This window comes from Erpetoichthys calabaricus, chromosome 2 (assembly GCF_900747795.2).
Source record: "Erpetoichthys calabaricus chromosome 2, fErpCal1.3, whole genome shotgun sequence".
Classification (NCBI taxonomy): domain Eukaryota; kingdom Metazoa; phylum Chordata; class Cladistia; order Polypteriformes; family Polypteridae; genus Erpetoichthys; species Erpetoichthys calabaricus.
Genome location: NC_041395.2, coordinates 212,442,536 through 212,464,923, shown reverse-complemented (window position 1 = coordinate 212,464,923; position 22,388 = coordinate 212,442,536). Strand labels below are relative to the sequence as shown.

Here is a 22,388-nt window from a genome sequence, read left to right as displayed (position 1 = left end):
AATGCAGACAGACTATACAGTCAGACACTGACTTATTAATGGAGACTGAACTGGCATCCCTGAGGCTTACAATCCAACACCTCTGTCACTTAGCCACATTGCCTGCTAGTTTGTGTAATGGCATTGCTTAGCTAGCATTTAAGCCATGTAAAAAAAACTGTTACATCATGTTAGTCATCTCACATCTAGCATTAAACCACATCTCGAGGGGACAATAAACCAACTTAACTTGCTGAGCTAAAGAAGGTTTTCTGAAGCATACTACATACACGACAGATTTATGGCAGTCTGATCATATGACAAAGTATATACACCTATAGTATGAAACCCGTTTAATCCAGCCCATCACAATTGTCAGTGGGGGACACTTTTACATTTTTTTGTGCACTGGGTGGTTCCATTAGGCACCCACTGTTGGGACTGGGGGGTGAGAAGTTAAAAGGCTGTCTGTACTTATTAATGGTATTTGCTGTCCTGCAAGGGAGTCACTGCTTTGAAGTTTGGCCTTAGAGGATGTTTGTATTTATCTGGCTTGGAAATATTGGTTTCTAATCAGCATATCTGTACTTATTAGTGGTATTTGCTGTCCTGCAAGGGAGTCACTGCTTTGAAGTTTGGCCTTAGAAGAATGTCTGTATTTACCTGGCTTGGAAATATTGGTTTCTAATCAGCATGTCTGTACTTATTAATGGTATTTGCTGTCTTGCAAGGGAGGGTCCACAGGAAACGCTGCCAAGACACTCGGACAGGGCACAGGGGCTCGCAGGCAGACAAGGGTACCTGGCTGGCACGACGTGAGGCACAAGGACGGCAACATTTACTTCCAGGGAGGAAGAGACAGCTCCACAAGGATACGCCAGTTGTGGGTCAAGCAAAAGAGGGAAGCCGCATGAGAGGACCAAGCGAAGCTGACAGACGAGGAATGAGGAGTGCCTAGGTCCCAGCCACACAAGGAGCCCAGAGTGGAAGGAACAATGAAGAGACGCTGACAGGGAATCAACAATTTGACACAACTTCTGCCGGGGAACAGAGTGCATCCATGAACAATTAAGTGTTGGGGTAACACAGTGCCCAAACTGGACTCTGCACCACTAAAGGTTGTATCCTCCAATTCTTGTTTTTACGGACTTTGAGAGTGTGGACTGTGTATTTTCCTTTTACAAAAAAGGAAATTAATTCCTGATATGTTTAGGTTCTGTTATGTTCGTTTATCTTTTTAATGTACCTTATATTGTCTTGTACAATAGAACTTACTGTTGCCTTTTTCTGAAATTACTGTTGTGTCATTCATTGTGTGTTTACTCACCGCCCGATTTAAAGAAACCTGTGTGCTATTATTGGTAAATTTCAGGAGTTCCCAGTCTCTTAATAAAACTGGGTGGCATAGTCGGATATTTTAATGGTGTCTAAGTTAGATTACCTATAAGTGTGACCAGACACCTGTGACATAATGACCACTTTTGCACATACCCATACGGGGCAAATCTAGATTTCCATTTACCCTAACTTGAATGTCTTTGGGGATGTGGGTTGATATATGGATACGTACTGTATATACTGGTACAAACATGTAGATTTTTGTTTTAGAAAAGAATCATAGCTTTTTATGGCTTCTCTAAAATATTCAGTAACATCAGGTGGAACATCATATATTATACTCAAGCAAAGCAAACCTGCCCATTTTGTTTTTTAGTGATTTGATCAGTTAAAGGTAAGATTAGGTATGCAGGTTAGATTTACAAAGTCAGTAGATTGACAACTTCATATATTTTAGTTATCTCTCCTCTGCTTATTTGTTGGCACTATCGTCACTTTGGCTTTGCCATATACTCTGTGCCAACACAGCAGATTAAACTAAAGAACTTGGCATTATACCTGCCCTTGTACCAGACCCTTTGTCAGTGTCATTTTTTAAAGCTGCTGTCTTTCGAGTTTAGAAAGACTCTGCCATTTGGGCACTTTTGTACAAGCTCACCTGTTTTTGCCTTATAGCTATCCACTGCACATTCTCTAATACATCAGGACCTGGGTGACCCAGCAGGCAATACTTAATAATCCCAGGGAAAGATCATCAGGAACTGAAAGAACTGAATGCAGGGCTGTCATCAAAATGTGCTTTTGTGTGTGAAGATAAAAACTGACCAAAATTTTGTCTGTCTTCTGTAGTTAAATGTGCTCCTGCCAGTAGTGCTTGCAATTTATTAATATAAAAGCATTCCTAAGTTTGTACTTTACAGAAATGCACAATTATGTTAACTGAAGATTGAGCTCAATTTAGAAAACATGAGGGTCACTGGGCAGAACGGTGACCTGAAGCATGGAAGCTGAGTAGCTCTGTTTAGCTGATTATTTATAATTGTGATGTTTAATTACAGATGAAACACTGTGCTGGTATCAGAGACCAGTTCTATTAACAGAGCAATAATTTTTCATCCATTCATTTTCTGAATGCACTTATTCTGATATAGGCTCACACTAGACCAGACACTTATAGGAGAAGCACAGGGTGCAAGACACAAATCAACACTGTACTGTACAAGAAAGAATTTCTCTGCATTCTGTAGACATGACATCAATAGGCATGAACAGTTAAAAAATGGATTGGACCCCGATCCGTCACAGGACATACTCATGTGCACACTCACACTAATTCTCACCAAGCCAACATACAGTAGATTTTCATTCTAACATGGATGACTTTAGGTGGTGACAGGAAACCCAAGAATCCAGAGAAAATGTGCAAACTCTGTACTGACTCTATAACTGAGAGTCAGTAGCACTAACCAGTTTACCACCATGAAGCAAGGAAATAATATAAATTACAGAAAAAAAACAAATTTTACTCACTCCTTCCTTTCGACTTTATCTGCTGAAGAAGGTGCTGAAAGTCCACGTTGCCTTCCTTCTCCTGGAACACAGTGTCCATGACAGAAATGTTCACGGTTTTCAGTTGTTCATAGACTCCTTCAGCGACAAAATAGCAAGGCCTGTCATCTATTTTCTCATCAACATAAACTAGGAGTGCTTGGTGGTTCCAGTTAAAAAACTGATGTAAGTGAATCAGAAATTCGCCCAGTTTATTCTGTGTTGGGCCAGTCCTCGTCATGAAAGAGTAGGTAGTCTTCTGTTGATAAAACCCATTGGCTGAAGCAGCAGCCGTGATTAAGGGGACCTTCCAATGAGAGGTGAATCGCGCAACTGGAGCAGATGTGTAGTCACAGCCAGGACCAATGAAAGCAGAAGGATTATGGGCAAACTTTAGATCAACAGCCACCAGGGGTGCTATGGAATCAGAGCAATTGCCTGTGTCATCTTCGCTGCTTTCAAACACGTAGTGCAGAATGTACCCCCGCAGGAGATTGGGGTCCTGGTTTATCTTTTCAAAGGCAAGATCAATAGCAGGCCCGACACGTGGCCAAGCCCATGGATAGGCCGTGTTGTAACGTGGAAGGACCACGGCCAGTGTCAAGTTCTTAGTCTGCACAGTTCTGGAAAAACTACTAATGAGCAAAAGAAGCAGCGGCCCGATATAAAATCTATCCAATGGCATTGTGGGCTTTGAAAATCTCAGTGCTTATACTTAAAGACAGTATCGTTCCACAATAAATACCTTGCTGCACAACATTGCTGGCTTTTTAAATCTTGCTTGTTACTGAAGAAACAGGTTGAGGGCACTCATTGACATCAGTGAGATCCAACAGTATCCCTCCAATGTGCCTTATCATTTAGACACCAGTACTGTGTTCCAGTCCAATAGAGCCGAAAGGTATAGAACAGAAAAGACAAGAAAGGGTTAAAAAAAAGATGAGCTCCCTCCTTATTTCCTTCCTTCCTTATAATCTCCAAGCATTCATTCCTTCCCTGCTCTTCTCTTTAAATAAACAGGCCTGTCCTTGGCATTACCAACCTGTACTCATTTCAGTAAATAAACACAAAAGATGTCCGACTTCAGTTAATACTCTTTTATTATTCCATTTTGAATGCGAACTGCTTATACTGAGTGGCTGATAAGAACACTAATCTGTAAGGTCAGTTATTTACGAAAGCGTATTATATATATTTTTTATCTGCAATATATTATACTGCTAAATCAGCCAGTGTGAAAGGTAACACAGTAGCCTTAATAGCAGCCACCCATGATATTTTAGAAGCTAGGCAGCAATGACTATACTGCTCTTCTATGACTTCCATTTTTACCTGTGCAACATAGTGGACTTTCTTTTCTAAGAAAGTACAAACTCTAGGAATATTGTCCTAAAATCACTAATTAGGGATCTTACAGTTAATTGTTGTGAAACATGCACTAAAAGGATTCACATTTGGAGTAAATTGTGGTAAGATTTTTATTTTAGTTTAATAATTCACAGCTTTAAACTTGTTGAAAATATAAAAAGTTAATATTCTAGGGACAAAACCTTCCTTATCGTGACTTGCATCAATTTTAGCAAATGAAATAACTAAAACTGCTCAAACCAGTGCTTTAGCCTAGCAAGATAATGGACAGAGTTTAGTGTCTGCACAGTGTCATCTATTAAAGCTGGCTCTTTATTTATTACCCAGCTAGTGAGATACAAGCAGCTTCATCATTTTTTTTTTATTTTGCAATTTGTTGCACAATTAAAGGTAAAGTTATGAGTTGCATCTATGGGTTACCAAACCGTTTAATGCAAGTTCCAAAGTTTTACAGCACTAAAGTAATTAAGCACTATGTCCATCGTGTGGGTGCTTAGGCAAACTCCACAGTGGAAAGTAAGAAATGTGCAGCCCCCAGTCAGAGAATGTTAATTATATTTTTCAGCATTGTATTGACAGAGAAAAGTTCAAATCGAAATACTACAAATGAAGCTATGTATTGAGAGCAGGACTAGTTTAGTGCATTTGTCATCCAAAGTGCACTGCAAACAAGATTAAACAAGAGCTTTGTTATCCATATCAGTTTGTGTCTACACTCTGATTTCTTATTCAAAGCATTTCCATTTAGTCACAAATTCGTCAATACTTAGCCTAAATGATTTCTCTAGACTTCAAAGAAAACATGCATTAGGAGTTGAAACCGAGTCCCTCTCACTAGCAGAGAAATAATGAAATGGAAAACAGAAGTAAAAGTGTTACTTTTGTCGCTGCGCTAATGTTGCCTACCAACCTCCAGCGTGCACATCCAAATATCCACACCTTCACTTCTTGCTGAGGCGCAGCACTTCTGAACTCCCAAGTAAAAGCACCCTGCAAGTGCTTCCACCAAACCCTTCTTCTGCTTCCTTTTACGACTTACTGTCGCCAGATCTCTTCTTCTTTTCCTTTCTTTAATTCATTTTTTCCTTCCTTTCCACCCTCCCCCCTTTTCGGTAACAGGAAAGCTATGCCTGCCTGCATTGTTGTTTCTGCTCCACAAAAGAAAGATAATTTCCAAAAAAAAAAAAAAAAACACCCAAGAGTCCACCTTGTGAAAAAAATCTTCAGTTAAAGACAAATTCTTTCAAATTGTCCATATTCACAGGAAGAAAAATGAGCAATCTCTCTTACTTCTGGCTCTTAGAATTCCATAGCTGTTGTCTGAAATAGCCAGTGATGAAACACCCAAAAACACAAAATTCTTTCCTAGAGAAAAGCCCCTTGGTTTATTTAAGAAGAGTTAAGCACTCCTTAAATGCCTTCTTTCCTCCTCATTTCCCAAGAACACTGAAAACTCCTTTCAGCTGCTCTACTGACACTGCAGCTCTAGTTTCCATTTATCCTTCATAAGCAGCATGTGCTGTTTCTTTCTCCCTTCAATAATATCAGCATTTTTCAGTATTTCCTGAGCCCTGCTATGTTCTGATATTTGAAATCTGTCTGTTTCACAACTGCTACTGGTTGCGTGTGAATGTGGAGATACTGCCTAGAATATCCTTTCTTTCTGCCTCCCTCCCTCCCTCCTCCTCTCTTGCTCTACCCCTCTATCTCTCTCTCTCTCTCTCTCTCTCTCTCTCTCTCTCTCTCTCCTTCTCTCACTCAACTGGCAGAGCTATGTGGAGAAGCAATGATCACCCAATACTCACTGGCTTTTAGCTTCCTGCCTTTCTTGCAGCACAGAGCATCAAGACAAACACAACAGAATGACATTAATGTGTCTGGGAGTCAATAAGCTGTGCTTCTCACACAGAAACGCCAAGCAAAGGATTCTACAGTTCTGTCTTTTGCTGACTGCCAAATGACATTGATTCACTTATTAGAAACCCCCACAGAATTAACTTCTTGATTGCTGGATTGCATCACAGGAACTGCAATCTTCAGATAACATGTCAATGTTACAACTGAAAATTAGACAAGCGGCTTTATTGTTTTTTTTGTTATTGCTACCAACAGTATATACTTTACACCCACTCACATCCACACATATTCTTATAGACAGAAGAATCACATCATATGGTGTGTAGATAGATAGATAGATAGATAGATAGATAGATAGATAGATAGATAGATAGATAGATAGATAGATAGATAGATAGATAGATAGATAGATAGATAGATAGATAGATAGATAGATAGTATAGAAAAAGAGAGAAAGAGAAACAGGCAGTAGTATAGCATACAGTATGTGTGCATGTGTTTGTGTGTGTTTGTAAATATGTGTATGAATATACATATATAATTTTCAGCTTATGAGGCCTCAAAGACTGGGCAGAATGTGCAGACTATACTCAGACTGGGCCTGGAAAAGAGCTGTGAGGTAGTAGCAACACTACCTATTTCACCACTTTTCATTATTTATACATTTATACACTTGGACATAAACCCAGCATATGCCAACTTAAGAAGGACAAATACACATTAATTAAACTATACAACCCCCCCCACCCCCCTTGATTATACTGACTTAGTCACCTCCACCCCCCCCCAATGCCCCCCCCCCATACTGAATGTGTTGCTATATATTGCCTTTGATTCCTGTAAGTCTAAGCATTATCCTCTGATGAAGACCCCTGATAGGGGTTGAAAGCTCAGGAATAAAACTATTTTATGATACGTGATTCGTTTTTTCTCCCTTTGTGGATCTCCAACTGCAAATATGCAAACCGTATCACAGACCTTCTCTTCCACACTACATTATATATACAAATATAGTATATATAACGGTATATATATATATATATATATAGTAGGTATAAAAATAGTATATATAATATTCTATACATATATATATATATATATATAGAGAGAGAGAGAGAGAGAGAGAGAGTCACGCACATGCACAGGGCTCTGATGATGGTAATTATCCACTGAACCAGGGGCCGGCGCTGTGGTCTAATGCCATCTCTTTTCCTCCCCTTGCAGAACAGAAGACTGACAGCCACTCCACCACTGATGTCACTTCCATTGTGTGTCTTCCTGGTCCCACCCCTACCTTCTGAGTGACTATATAACTCAGGAACCAGCCATCTTGCTCTCAGTTCTGTTCTGAACTTGCGTCTGGAAAGATGTCTCCACAAATTATTGGGTGTTTGCATTTTTTGTGCATTCTTTCTATTTACATGGTGTCAACAAGGTGGTGCACCAACTCTTTCACTTTGTTGTGTTTCCTTTTTACAACATATATATGTACATATAAATGAAAATAAAATTAATATTATCTATATTTATTTAATATCACATTATGTTCAGTGCAACATAAAATTCACAAATCCTTCAATCCAATCCATTGTTACAGGGATCGGGAGTCTATCCATGAAGCACTGAGCATAAGACAGGAGACAGCACTGGAGAGGCTGCCAGTTCATCACAGGTTCTACTGATGTATACAACCCACATCCACAACCACACAGGGACAACTTGGACTCACCAATTAATATAACTAGCACGACTTAGGGGATGTGCAAGGAAAATGAGAAACTTGAGGAAAACCCATCAAAAACAAGGAGTAAATGCAAATTCCACACGGACAACAAACAAGTATGATGCTATGTCTGTGTGGCAGCAATACTAACCACTGCACCATCAAACCATTAAATTACATTTTTTCACACACATCATATATTTGAGCACACCATAGTTTATACCCATATAAATTGTACAGTGTAAATATATATATGCCCTGAAATGGAATCACGTCTTGTTCGTTATCGTTGAATGTATTTCGTAAGCATGAGATGCTCATCTTGTCTGCATGCGTTTTTCTCAGGGTATATCGATTGCACCCTAGGACCTGTGGTGGTTTAATTGTCAGTTCTAAATTGGCCCTGCTTGACTGTGAGTGGGCGCTGCCAATGACAGACACCCCTTCCACAGATGATTCCTGTTTGGTGGCAAATGCTCCCATGATAAGGTTTGAATCCTTCCAACTCCAAATTGGATTAAGTGGGTTTGGGAATGTGATGATGTTATCTTAAATTGGCTTTTTGTGCTCTGCAATAAACTAACACCTTACTCCAGGTCGGGTTGTAAAACTGGATTGACTAAGTTTAAAAAATGGATAGAATCCATTCATTTTTGAACCCATGTAATACAATAGGGTCACGGGGAGGCCAGAGCATACCCAGGCAACATTAGGGGCAAGATACAAAACAGCCTGATCATGTTGACAGTTTGCTGTACATAACAAGTTTGGCAGAGTTACATTAAATCTATTAATGCTAAAGATTACCTTGAACTTTGTCCATTTATACACCTCAATTGTTAATTTAACACTGGTGATTTTTACCTGTACGGCACACTTCTGCACATCTGGCTGTGTACAGCACACTCATCTAATGTGCACTTCTTTGAAATATGTGACATACTGTAACCAGAGTACCAAGAAAAAGTCAACACAAACTGCCATACAGTAAAATGAACCATATAGTATATACTGTAGATGCACATAATGTCAGCCCCATTTAAAGAAAAAGAAAATGCTTTTTTAAAACAAAATTTCACCTCTTCGGCTATCATTGCAATATAAACTTGATTTCCCACTTTCAGTGTTTGCCATTAAAAAGCAGTGTGCTATCATTCAGTTTCTAACAACATTTAAATAGATAGAAATTTGCTGTGCATTGCTTTATTATTTTTTCCTACCCATTTCAATGTGCCAAAGCATTATTGTGGTTACGACACTGAAAATTTTATAATTATTATACACTAATAATTCAACTTATATTATTCATACAACAAGAAATAAAAAGAAAGAAAGAAACAGAACAACAGTATCCCTAGGCATAGCTGAGACTGTCATTTGTCCAACCCTACTCTCTGAACTCTCCTTAACACCAACGTGACCAAGCATGGGGGACATGTAAACATATTCTGTGATGGCCGGGCACCCCATCTGGATTGGTTCTCAACTTGAGCTCAGTGCCAATGGAATAGGCAGCAGTCTAGTGAGATCTTAAAATGAATAAATGGGTTAGAAAACAGATGGATGGAGGTCAAAGCCATAAGCACTGTCACTTGTTTTTAAGAATAATGGAAACACAAATATGTTCAGATTCTTCCTAACGTATATGTTAATAGCTGTGGACATCCACAGTCCCCAGTTCCTGTAGCATGACAATGTAGCTCTTCTGAGATGGTTAACATTAAAACATTGGGCAAGTAAAAGGCACGGCAGACATATTTCTTTACAGGATATCTAATACACACTTCATCTTACAGATTTTCATTTACTTCACTCTTGACAAGACAATGCCTATTAATCAAATTAGTGTTGCAGTTTTAAATGACCACACTTATTAACCAGCTCTAAGAACTGCCTGTGTACTTACTTCTGCCTGTCATCCTTATCCCCTGGACAAGCTGCTGGTAATCCAGATCCTCAGCATTCTCCTGGAACGGTGAGTGTATAAGAGTGATGTTGTCCTTTTGAAGCTCATAGAAAAGCCCCTCTGTGGTAAAGTAGCAGTGTCTGTCATCACTTTTCTTATCATCATAAATCATTAGTGCTTGTTTAGTCCAGCTAAAGAATCTGTGTACATGAACAGCAAATTCTCCCAGTTTCTTCTCAGTTGGGCCGGTCCTCGTCAGGAAGGAGTATGTGGTTTTCTGTTCTTGAAAGCCATAGGCTGAGGCACCAGCTGTAATCATGGGAACCTTCCAGTGAGATGTGAACCGTCCAACGGGGGCACATGTGTAGTGACAGCCTGGTCCAATGAACGCAGAAGGATTGTGGGTAAACTTTAGATCAATGGCCACCAAAGGAGCTATAGAATCGGAGCAGTAGCCCGAGTCATCTTCACTACTTTCAAACACATAGCACAAACTGTACCCTGGCAGTAGGTTTAGGTCCTGGTTTATCCTTTTGATGGCAAGATCAATAGCAGGTCCAACTCGCGGCCAAGCCCATGGATAGGCAGTGTTGTAGCGTGGCAGGACAATAGCCAGGGTGATGTTCTTGGCTACCCCACTACAAGTAGCAGCACTCAATTTCCCAACAGAACTGTACACCAACATTAGCTGAAGCAATGTGTCAAATAAAGCTGCCCGCATCGTGCCAGCAAGAGTATTCATACTACCAAGGAATCCTCTTTATGATTAAAAATGCTGACCACTGGGTGGAACTATGTTTAGTACCACCACCTCACAGTTCCAGGAGGCTAGGATCAGACACTGGCCTGAATGTGTGCAGTTTATGACTTCTTTCTTTGGGTCTGTGTGATTTCTTACATCCTAAAGACACTAAGGTTAAGATGATGTCCTCTACATGGGAGGATCTAAGAGTACAATTTGGCAGAGCTGGTTCTTGCCGTGCATCAGATTTTTCCAAGACTTTAAAACAGAAGGAGGTGGTTGAAAAATGGAAGTATGTAAAAGCTTTGACTCCATCTGGAAACGATCCTGCTGTTTATGAATGGGTAAAAAATGTTGTACCTTAGGCCATCTTCATTAGAAAAAGAGCTAATAACTATCAGATAATATATTAAAATATAAGAAATAAAATTGTAATACAACAAGAATAAATTAAAAACTAATGTAACTTTTAACACAGCACAGTGGCATAGAGTCCTGCTGCCTCTATTATCCTGGGTTTGAATCCCATGCCTGATTACAGTCCATGAGGTGTTTTCATGGACTCCCTGTGTTTGTTGTGGGTTTTTCTCCCAGACCCTCATAGATGAACAGGGGAGGCTAGTCAGCCTTCAGACTGGCCCTGTAATGGACTGCCATCCTGTCCAGGAATGATTTCTGCCTTGCGTCTGATGCTGCAGGGACAGATGCCAGCTGACCATGAACTGCACGTCCGGGAAAGTTATGTGTTATAATTTAAATCTGCAGAAATTAGGTTTTAAAAAAAATTAAAAGCACTGTAGAACAAATTCCAACAGCCATTGACCTGACTCATATCTGGACTAACATTATAATCTAACAGTAATGGAATAAAGAGATAGGCTGTGTAAACTTAACATTGCAGTGTTTGTTTAGTAATAGAAGCACTTGCATTTTATAGCTTTTATCTTAAATGTAACAGCTGTTTACACTGACTAACACAACTCTCATTGGCTCATCATGTATGTGATATGCACTAGCACATTATATTCTGCAAAAAATAAATAAATAAATAAAACAACCCTAACCTTGACTGCACAATATTTAGTATGGCTGCTATCAGTTGTATTAGATATTCATCATCCATCCATTTTCTGAAGGCACATATCCAGTCAAATGGTAAATGGACATCAGAAATAAAAAACATAACTAGGATGTCAAGGCCACACAATGGTAATTAAAACCAGGAAAGAATGACCAGTTGTTTTGCTTCCTTGTCAGATGGGAAAGAATGTAGTCCTTTAAAAGTTAATAATGCGGATTACTACCACATTTTGGCTACTTTTTGGCTTGTTTCTAGAAAAAAAAAAAGAACGCAAAATTACTTCACTGATCATATTTAGATGGTCCTCTGCTACAGGCACACAAAGCACTTAAATAATTTTGTTTCTTGGATGTTTGCTTGGCTGAAGAAACAATAATGATCCTCATGCTTCAGTTGCTTATCTAATACAAATAACACCAGTCCTGACTCATAGAGATTTCAAGTCCAATCCAAAAGAAGAAACAAGCAGACTCCATGAGTCTCAGTGGGCTGCTACAAAAACCTAAAGTGCAGGTGAAAGTTTCCTTCTGTTTCAAATGCAGGCTCAGATAAGATGAAATCCAAGCAATTGCAAACTGCACCATAGCCTCTGTCGCTTCATCAGCTGCCTCTTCAAAAAGCTGTGACTCAGCTCATATTTTTTGTTTTAATTTCTTCTGTCTTCTTTCTACACAACAATTGCTTTTGTAGCAGCTATAAAAGTGGAACTGGGTGTGAAAGATGCCTGCAATTTTAGACAGACCATGCCTCATGCTTCTCAACTATCACTGATTGGGGTCTGATTTAGCAAATGTGCTTCTTTCACAAATAATGGGTGTGGCTTATCTCACTCGCTCTCGCTCTCTCTCTGATGCCCTTCTCTGCTCTCTATCCTGTTATCTCTCTTTCTTTCTAATTTTCCAGTCATATGAATTCATTTCTGTTCAGTCATAGAGATATTAAACTGTTAAAGTCACATGCAAATAGTTCACAACTGAAAGGAGTATTTACTTTTTTAATAATTTTGATTAAACATTAACAGAGGAGTAAAGTATACAGTTAACAAATTAGATGTATTATCCTTTTTCTATGCCAGTCACATTCAAGCCCTCTTTTGTGCCACCTTTAAGCATTAGGAATATACCCCAAAGTAACACTCCATTCTCAAGCTCATTTAATTCAACTCACAGGCAAAGGTTCTGAAATCAATTCTAGCAAAAAAACAACTTTGGGCAGAGCGGTGGGCCAACTCAGAGTGCACACCCACACTCAAATGGGTGCTTTCTTCATTTTTAATTTTATTTTGTCTTAATTACCTACAACTTTTTATTTGAATGCTTTCCATTATGTTTACTAAATTTGTTTTAATTATTTTTTTAAAAACAATTCCACCAATTCCACCAATCTTGCTATTCTTTATTTGAGAAATCTGATACTATTTAGTCATTGGGTGGCCTCATGGAGCCATCATTTTGGGTTTGAATCTTATACCCAACTGTTATCCAAGTGGAGTTTCCAAATTCTCCCCATTTCCACATCACTACTTCTCCCACATCCCAAAGATATGCATGCCGGAGTATTAAGCAACTAGAAATTGGCCCAGTTTAAGTGTTGATGTGTGTATGAGTGGGCGCTGGGAGCTTATGTAGGGCTGGTTCATACTGTTGGGACAGACCCTAAACTGAGTAGGAATGTGTGTGTGAATGCTTTGTAATTGTAAAGCTGTGAAGGCCCTCCAATCCCATCCCTACCCCTAACCCTAACCCATCCCCAGTGAAATGTACTCTATAATATATTGACTTGAAGTTCTTCTCCAGGACCAACATAACATTGTAGATAGTGCTGCTGCCTCACAACATGTGACATGTGGGTCTGATACAAGGCCACACGTGTGACAAGGGGGTTCAAGATTGTTTGCTGTCTGTGAGGAGTTTGAATGATTTCCCCTATATCTGCATATCTTTACTTGGTAGTGATACCAAATTCCTGTCATGTCCCAAACAGGTGAAAATCAGGTTAATGGACTACTCAGAATAAGAATTGTGATAGACTGGTGTCTGAACTAGGGACTGTTCTTGCCAATGTCAGTGACATGGGTTTGGGCTCCCCACAGCTTTGTAATAGAAAAATTGGATTTAGAAAAGATGTAGATTTATTCCCACAATTTCTTGGTAAAGTAGTTCTATTCATTAATGAGGGTGCTACAGAGTGGCAACATGTTGCATGTTGTTTAGCACATGAAACTAAGAATTTCATTGTAATCTGTACACATGACACTAATGCCCATTTAAGCCTATTCTCTGTTCCTTTTCTGACTTTATCTTTATCCTAGTTCAGCTCTCTTTTGTGCTTAATTTTTTCATCATTTCTCTTACTGCCCCTCTCTGTTTAAAACAACTCTATAAATATTGTGATTTTTAGCATCTTCATCTCTAGTACCCCACCCCAGTCATACCACCTGCACTTCAGAATAGTTAATCCACCTAAGGCTATGCATGTTCAGGCCCAGCTAGTAGCTGAATGGGGGGGTGGTCATCAAGGACAAGCTTAGGCCGCTGCTGGAAGAGATGTTGGGGAGGCCACTTAGCCAGTGGTCTGTGTGTGGATCCCAATGCACAAGTGCAGTGACAAGGAGACTGCGATATAAAAATGACACTGTACTTCGGATGAGACATAAACTTGAGGTCCTCACACTCTGTGCTCATAACAGATCCCTGGGCCTCCTTCAAAAAAAAAGTAGGGTGTTTCCCTACGTCCTAGCTAAATTTCCACCATGGTCTTGTCTGTTCTGGAGCCTTAATCATCCCCTTTCTTTTACTGGCTAACTATTTATCATTCATTTACCACCTAACAGCTAATGTGTGGTGAGAATACTGGCACAAGAATGGCTGCAGTCATATCATTGAGGTGGATGTTACACACTGGTGGTGACTGAAGTGGCTCCACACTGTCTATATAAAGTGCTTTGAGTAGGTTAGAAAAGTGCTATATAGATGTAATTAATTATTATTATTATTATGGAAAGACATTAATCCATCCATCATAGTACCTTGGACCCGATGCTGCAGTAATACTGAATTGGCTTAGGCAGACTTGAGACTGCAATGTAAAATTATGTTATGTGATGCCTCACATAGAATTTTGTCAATTATATAATTTGTCCAAAGCTTATTTACTACTGCAAGTTTAATAAGACATGACACTATTACATGCTATTAAGTATTTTGAGCAAGTACATAAGTTGCAATAATCAGCCACATTAAAATGTTCATTTATTCAGCATGATGCCCACGCTTTCCCATTTCATCTTTCTTTCTCTCTCTCTCTCTCTCTCTTTCTTTCTTTCTTTCTTTAATAAAACAGACCCTGCTTGCTCCTCACATCGTCTCCATTATTTAATTAATGCCCCTTTCCACTACTTTTTTCATTATAGGACTCATGTTTTCCCATCACAGTCCAGTCCTGTTCTCTTCTCTGTATTTAGTGTTGTGCCTGTCATATGGCAGTAGCTCACAGGCCACTGATCATCTCCAGTGACATGTCTGTTTCCTGTCTTTCTTCTTACTTTAAAAGACAATAAAAGATGAACATTGTATTTGCTGTTGGTTGTCCTGTTTTTTTAAGGTTAGATGCAATATGAAACAGTTAAATCATTGACAGCTGAATTTAATTTGTTTTCAAAATGTATCCACTGTAACAAATATGAGATAACAGTGTTAGCCCCACTTAATCCAGTTCAGAGTTGTGATGCAGGGCCTATACGGCCAGCACTGGGCACAAGGCAGGAAAGAGCCACATGGAAGGTATCAGGCTGTTATAAAGAACCTGCAGTGTAATAGAACTGGTCATAATAAAAATCTAAGCTATCAAAACCCACATTTCTTAACTCCATCAGACAAGGACTTCATGGAATGTTTCTGACAAATTTAGAAGACAGACTTAAAATGATATGGTTGCTATGGGGCTATTTGAATTTTTAATGGTGGATGGTTAATGGATGGTTACAGTTACATGATGGGCCCAAAAACAGAAACTGAATTTGAAATGCTGATTTTACTTTGAAAGAAAGAAAATTTTATGGAGAATTACAGATGATTTTGGATAGTTAACTTCCATATTTGGAGTAAGCTAAAGAAGCAATAAAATGTAAAAAGCTCAAAGAAGACAGCACAAAAACATCTAAGCAGCAACCATGTCATAATCGATTTTAAATAGCATATTTTATTAAGACAACCGCAATTAAAAAGCACAGAAAATACAGAATAAAATATTCTAAGATTATCACTGTTCTACTGTTAATTTTAAGGGGGTGTAGCTGTACAAAACATTAATTAGGGATATATAAAATAAGAATATACCAACAACTGGAGGGCACTGACATCCCATCTAGGTAAGCAATGCACAAGTCTGCAGGAGAAATCGATTTAATTTACATCCTACAACAAGCATTTTGTTGCTAGCAAGTTAAATAAAACTTATAAAAAATATAATTTATTTAATATTATACAGCTCTCTCTATATATAGCATAAATACTGCAGTAGAAAGAGAAAGAGAGAGAGAGGAATACACTTTGCCCCTTACCAAGCATTGAAAATGGAATTGCTGCCCCCAACACGTTATTGGCAGGGGAGCCCTCTCTTGGGTTGTTTCCTGCCTTGCGGCCAATACTATCAGATAGTCTGCAGCCCCTCGCTCCCCAAGGCAGGTTACATCACGTGCGCACGAAAAGTGCTGATCTCTTTCAATCTACAGGCAAAACCCTAGGATTGCAGAATCTAACCGAACACATAACAGTTTCCCCAACATGACATGTGACACGTGAGCTCGGATGGTCGTGCGCTTAGCAAAAGATTACTTAAGACAATAATACGTAATGTACCTGCGGGTTTCTGAGAAATGCGAAATATTGCACTAAAATAACGGGGAGAAGCGGATATTATGAACAGATCGACCGATGATTCGATAAGCGGCGCCAGGGGATTTCCGTCTGAAAACATGGTATGTGACTGCCACCTGGTGGCTATTTTTGAAAATATTTAGCGAGAACGCACGCTAAAAGAAGCCGATCGGTTAGGTTTATTTCGGGGGTTCTTAAAATCACTTCTGGGGTACCATTTTGGCTGCGGGTTATCATTCCAACTGCAGTCTCACAAATAAATGGCTCAGTTTTACTTCTAAATGATCAAATTGTTTAATTGGTCTTTTTCTCTTATTTTGCATTTAGAAATTTGTGCTAGCATATTTACATGTAAAAAACTTAGAAATTTACATTTTTGACATATTTTTAATTTAATAAAAAAAATGACTTAAATTACCAGAACATAAAAAGAGCAACAGTAATTAATGTCACACACATGAATGCTTGCTACAGTCCCCTAACCTAAACATTTAACAAATACATTTTGTAATTTGTAGATCAACATAAAAATGTAGAAACTGGAAAATAACATCTTGTTTAATAAGGCCAGAAGTCCAGTTAAACGCAGAATATTGCTGGCATGAACACCTGCAGTGAAGGTTTTTTTTGTTTGTTTTTTTTTTTTTGCTTTTCTGGAGCCATCATTTGGATGGGTCTGTTGGGAACCAAAAATGGATCCCCCTATGGCATTGCTTCAAACAACCACATTGGCATCTTTATTTTTAAGGGTGTGGAAGAAAATGAGAAGAAGCGAGGGACTGAAAAATATTACCTTGTTTACTTCCAATACACAAATCATGATATCCTTAGAAAGGAAAAATCTACAAAATAAGAATGACCTGACATGGAATAATTAAAGATCGAGCAATACGTTAACTACATAAAATTAAAGAAGTTTCTTACACAAGCAAGAATCAGTTTGTAATTAAAAAATACTGTTAGAACAAAAAATTACAGCCATTGCGGCCCTTATAGGACTAAACGTAAGGCATGGTAATAAAAGTATCAACTACTAGCTAATCATTACTCTATTGCACTGATTTTTATTTTAAACAAATCCATTGAGTACAAAGTTTTTCACATTTCTTACAAAAAATATTTATTTGAGGCACTTCCTTGCCAATGTCCTTTTTTGTTTTCTGCTGAGCGGATGTGCTAATAATCAGATCTATTGTGCAGGACACAATGATTTATAATGATATACGTCATGTCACCAGAACATACTGATCAATCACAACACCCAAATGCAGCAGCAAAAATTCATTGAAGGAGAGAAAAAAAATGTACTAAAATGTACTTTGGGGTAATCAAAATTTGTCAATAGCACGGAAGAAGGGTGAATGAAGTCATGAACTGTCATGATCCTAAATTGTCCCTAGCTTGGGGTGTGTGTGTGTGTGTATGCCCTGCGGTGGGCTGGCGCCCTGTATTGGCTGGGATTAGCTCCAGTAGACCCCCGGGTTGGACGATGACTGACACTGGTTACCCGTGTCTTTTAAAACTGACTTTAAATACTGCTAATGGTGTATAAAGTCTTAAATAATCTTTCCGCTTCATACACTTCTATCCAAGTCGTAACCATAGATTTGGGGGTAGCCTGTTTATAATTCCAAGAACGACTCTTCAAAGAAGCGAGGAGGCCTTCAGCTGTTATGCACCAAAAATCTGGAATAATTCACCAACAGAGATAAAACAGGCTAATACCATTGATTATTTAAAAAAAATGCACTTTTTAATTTGGCTTTTTTGTCGCTACATTTTACTTCTACCTTTAAAAAACTATATATGCGTAAAAATATCATACTCTTCAATGCATCTGCAATCTTCATTAATCTTTCCTTTTCTCTGTTTTCTTTTCCGGTTTTTCTGTGGTGGTGTTCTGCCCCACCACCAGATTAAAGTCCTGTGCGATTCCCTGTGATGCAGTGGCGGTTTGTAATGTGGGGCACTGACCCCTCCAAATATTTAAAAAAAACTCTAGTTTAATTAGATAATGCAAAATCATCATGAAATAAATATGTTTATTTGCACAACGTGCCTGGTGTCAGCGCCTGCCAACATCCAATAAAAAACTGGTTCCGACTTATATTTGTTTAATTTCTGTGTGAATATTTCCCGAGTGAAGAGTTGAGAAGCAGGTGACCTGAGGCTGCCCTTTAATTGGTTGCTTTAAGACTTTTTCTCGGGACTCAGCTCTCTAAGCACCGGACACTTCTACCGTTATTGGCAGCGAATTCGTTTTGTTTTAGTTTTTTTTTCAATCCAATGTGACTGGACAATCGTCGACGCAATATTTCAAGTTCACGTCCATGGTCCTGATATTAATGTAATTACAGATGACCGAGCGCGACTTTACGGAGATGGCAACTTCAAGTGGAACGTCAGAAATCAAAGAAAATTCGGTTATTTCTGTAATGAAATACCCCTTCTTAAATCGTTCACTTGAAAAAAAAAAAGAAGATAAAGGTGCTTGGACAGGACTGACCTGACTTAAGAATCCAGAAGCTGTCAAGTTGACCAAGGAGGAACGAGCTTACACACGGACTTTTACAGCTCTTCTGACAAACGGAGCTGGCTAACTAGATATAGTGTAATGTCATTCTTTGCTTTCCTGTTTGCTGTTTCAAAGTGTCGAAACGTTGTGGAAAATAACAGTGGTACGAGGCCTAAAATTCTAAAAAATGCAAGTGGCTTGAAAGTAGTCGCAGTCATCAATAGCAGCGCAAAGCATGGTGGTGCGCCATGAGAGCTACCCAGATGTGCGTGCCGTGGAAATAATAATGTAGCATACCTAGGTATGAAACTGAGAGGGACAAGCCTCGCAGGTGGTCGAGACCTGCCTGATGAGGACAGGCGTACCTGGAGGAGCTGGCATAAAAGCAGCACCGTGATCGCTATGTTGCAGAAGCAGACAGCACTTAGAGCACTTCAGATGCATCTGCAGAGTCCATCTGCCTTAGTCCATTTGCCTTGGGCGTGTGGTCGACAGCGTGACTGACAGCGCTTGTGGACAGTGGGCATAAGAGTTGCTTCAGAGGCAGAGAGAATCAGGCAAATGTGGCTAGGGATCTGCACTGGCAATCGGAAGGCTGCCGGTTCGAATCCCGTAAATGCCAATAGGGACTCTGCTCTGTTGGTCCCTTGAGCAAGGCCCTTAACCTGCAATTGCTGAGCGTTTTGAGTAGTGAGAAAAGCGCTATATAAATGCAAAGAATTCTTAATTATTAGGGGGGAAGCCGGTGGAAGATGCCACCAAACCGTTCACAAAGTGTCGTGACTGCGAACGCTTATCAGCAGGATCAGATATAATGTGTTTGTGCTTAGTAAGATCGTGGTGTGCCTTGGGATGATTTGTAAGTGTACCGCCAAAGCAAAAAAGGCTGGGAAACGCTGATCTAGACAATACCATGGGGCTAAATTTTTTGGCACGCTTAGTGAAATCAGAAGGTAACCGAGAAATTTTCAGGCTTGAAGGAAAGGAGGGCAAAATTGATGTTCAATGAAATACCTGTACAGATATCCTGATTTTAAAAGGGAGAAAAAGAATTAGGTTGGTTCAGGGGGTTTAGTACGAGACTAGTTATGTTTTAAGATGTTGGGGGTCTGTGGCTCTTACAAAGTGAATTTGTGCACAGGCGAGGTAAGCCTGGCAAACCTCCATAGGACTGGTCAGACTGGCAGCAAGTGTAGAGTAAAAGTAGGGTGGTAATGACTCTATGGGTTTGATTAATGATAAACTGGGATGTAAGACTTGATAAAAGTGATTGTATGATGTGTATTTATGGCATATGGTGGAATGGTCAAGGACTGTGCACTTCATTAATAAAAGGCAGAATAAGATTTGGATTGGATTGATTCTATGGAGGTGTTATAGGACATCGGAAGTGCAAGTTATTGGAGATTACGGAGGTGGAGTTCAGACATTGCGGGTTTTGGCAGAATGGGGAACTGGGCAATTTAGAGGCAGGTGCACCTGTTCTTTTCCACATCTATAGGGCAAGTTTTGAGAATAAGGGGGCTGTGGCTGACACGGACTGAAGTTTTGGAGCACAGTAGAAATGGAAAAGCTGGCTTCAGATTGGACAGCATGGTGGAAAGAATACAATACATTTTAGCCTGGATTTGTCATATGGGTCTGTTACTGGACCAGCTAAGATGTGCATTGGCACTATGATGAGGACCAGGAGAGCATGTGGAATGACTAGATATAGTGTCTTTCACATTACACAGTCTAATAGTTAAGTGCTCCCCTAGTTCGCCCTCTGCCTAAATGTTTTTCACCAGCTGCCACTGCTATGATCTATGAATGAAAGCCGATACTCCAACTATGCTACGAGACCCACTGCGTCTAATCTGCTATGATAAAGCCTTAAAAAGAAAATACAGAACGACTTAAGATTGTTATTAAACAGAATGCCCAGTGGGGACTTTACGGGAGTGGGTTTTTTGGCCTGGAATCTCTGCAGATGTGTTTTTGTTCTCTCCACCCTGGCCAATTCACCTTTACAAATAGGACTGTCCTTAAGAGGCAAATCTATATTCAACGACACTATGGCCTTTAATTATTAATCTATCTTATGTAACTGTGCATTATTTAATTTTGATATACAATTATTCATTATTGTTCTTACCTGATGTTGTTTTTCTTTGCATATACTTCCTTGACACCTCGTAAAGCACTTTGAGGTACATCATTTGTATGAAAATGAGCTATATAGGAATAAATGTTGTTGCTGCCATCTAGGCCCTTCTTTGAAACACCATGCAGGAGTTGCACTGACCCAAAACATACAGTATTCGTGTCATACATTCCATAATTTTTTAAAATCAGTCACTTTCCATTACTACCATTTAGCAGCAATAACCTGGAATGATTTGATTTGCCAATATATTAAGAATGAAACACATAAGATGCATATTTCTACACAAGCAGGTATTTTTAGGACAACTCAGACCAGTGTAGCTTGATAACTGGAGAGGTACTACCCTGTTATCAATCCTTGGTAGGAATGTTCTGACAAGTCCTTGTGAAGTGAAAGGTAGCAAGGAACTAAGAAAAGATAAGGCTGGTTTCACAAAGAGGAACTGGTACATTGTTCAAATATTTGCACCAAGTTAAGTGCAATGTTTGGAGTGGAATGCTTCTCTGTATATTAAAATCAGCAATTTCAAAAAAGCTTTTGATAGTGTACAAAAGTCTATGAAGGATTCGTGAATCGTACGGAGAACTAAACACTAAAATGACAGTGTAAATGTTGTATACTTGATAATCTGATTATAGTCTTTTTAATGTTTGATTGTGTAATAAAGAACGCTACTGCAGATAGTGAAAGGTATGCTCTTTCATTTTGAAGATCTTGACTTTGCTGATGTTGCTCTTCTTTTGCTCAAACATCAGCAGCTACAAAAAGAGAACCAACAGCAGAAAAACTTTGCGGAGAGTTTTGCCTCAGCATTGGTATTTTCAAAGCTTTTGTCAAGCTTAGGTCTATCTAGAGATCTAAGAAGTATAGCATTAGAATCAAGTCAGTTTATAATTCAGTGTTGTTGAATCGTCAAGTCAAAGTACAGTCATTCAATTATTTTAATCTAAAGAGAATAACCATACTTTTTTTGGTCAAATAAGATCTCCAATATTAACCTTTACAAGATGAAGTCAGAATATTGCTGAGGAGATTAAAATAAACAGGCACCACTTGCCTGGCCATGTCCCAAGGAGGAATCCATTACATAATAACCAATTTGACTCAAGATATATACCACCTGGTACATTGGAATCCGGGATACTCAAAACCACCTGACCACATAAGGTCACTCAGTGGGTGAAGCCCAGTATCTACCTCAAGACAAGTCCCGGTTGTAAAAATTTGCTTAAGAATATGACCAACATGGCATAAAGTGGATTAAAATAAAATATACACACAAGCTGTTCTCCAAGCACCAGGGAT

At 39.1% G+C, this 22,388-nt stretch overlaps 1 protein-coding gene across 1 annotated transcript in view; it reads right to left on the bottom strand.

Annotated features, from left to right (window-relative positions):
* LOC114645534 (atrial natriuretic peptide receptor 1-like) overlaps nt 1-10,876 on the bottom strand; it is a 378,498-nt gene extending 367,622 nt beyond the window's left edge. Inside the window, 1 exon segment of the mRNA XM_051923089.1 lies at nt 9,720-10,876. Within this exon segment, the coding sequence (XP_051779049.1) occupies nt 9,720-10,461 (742 nt within the window). The 5' untranslated portion in view covers nt 10,462-10,876.
* Between the last annotated feature and the right edge of the window lie 11,512 nt (nt 10,877-22,388).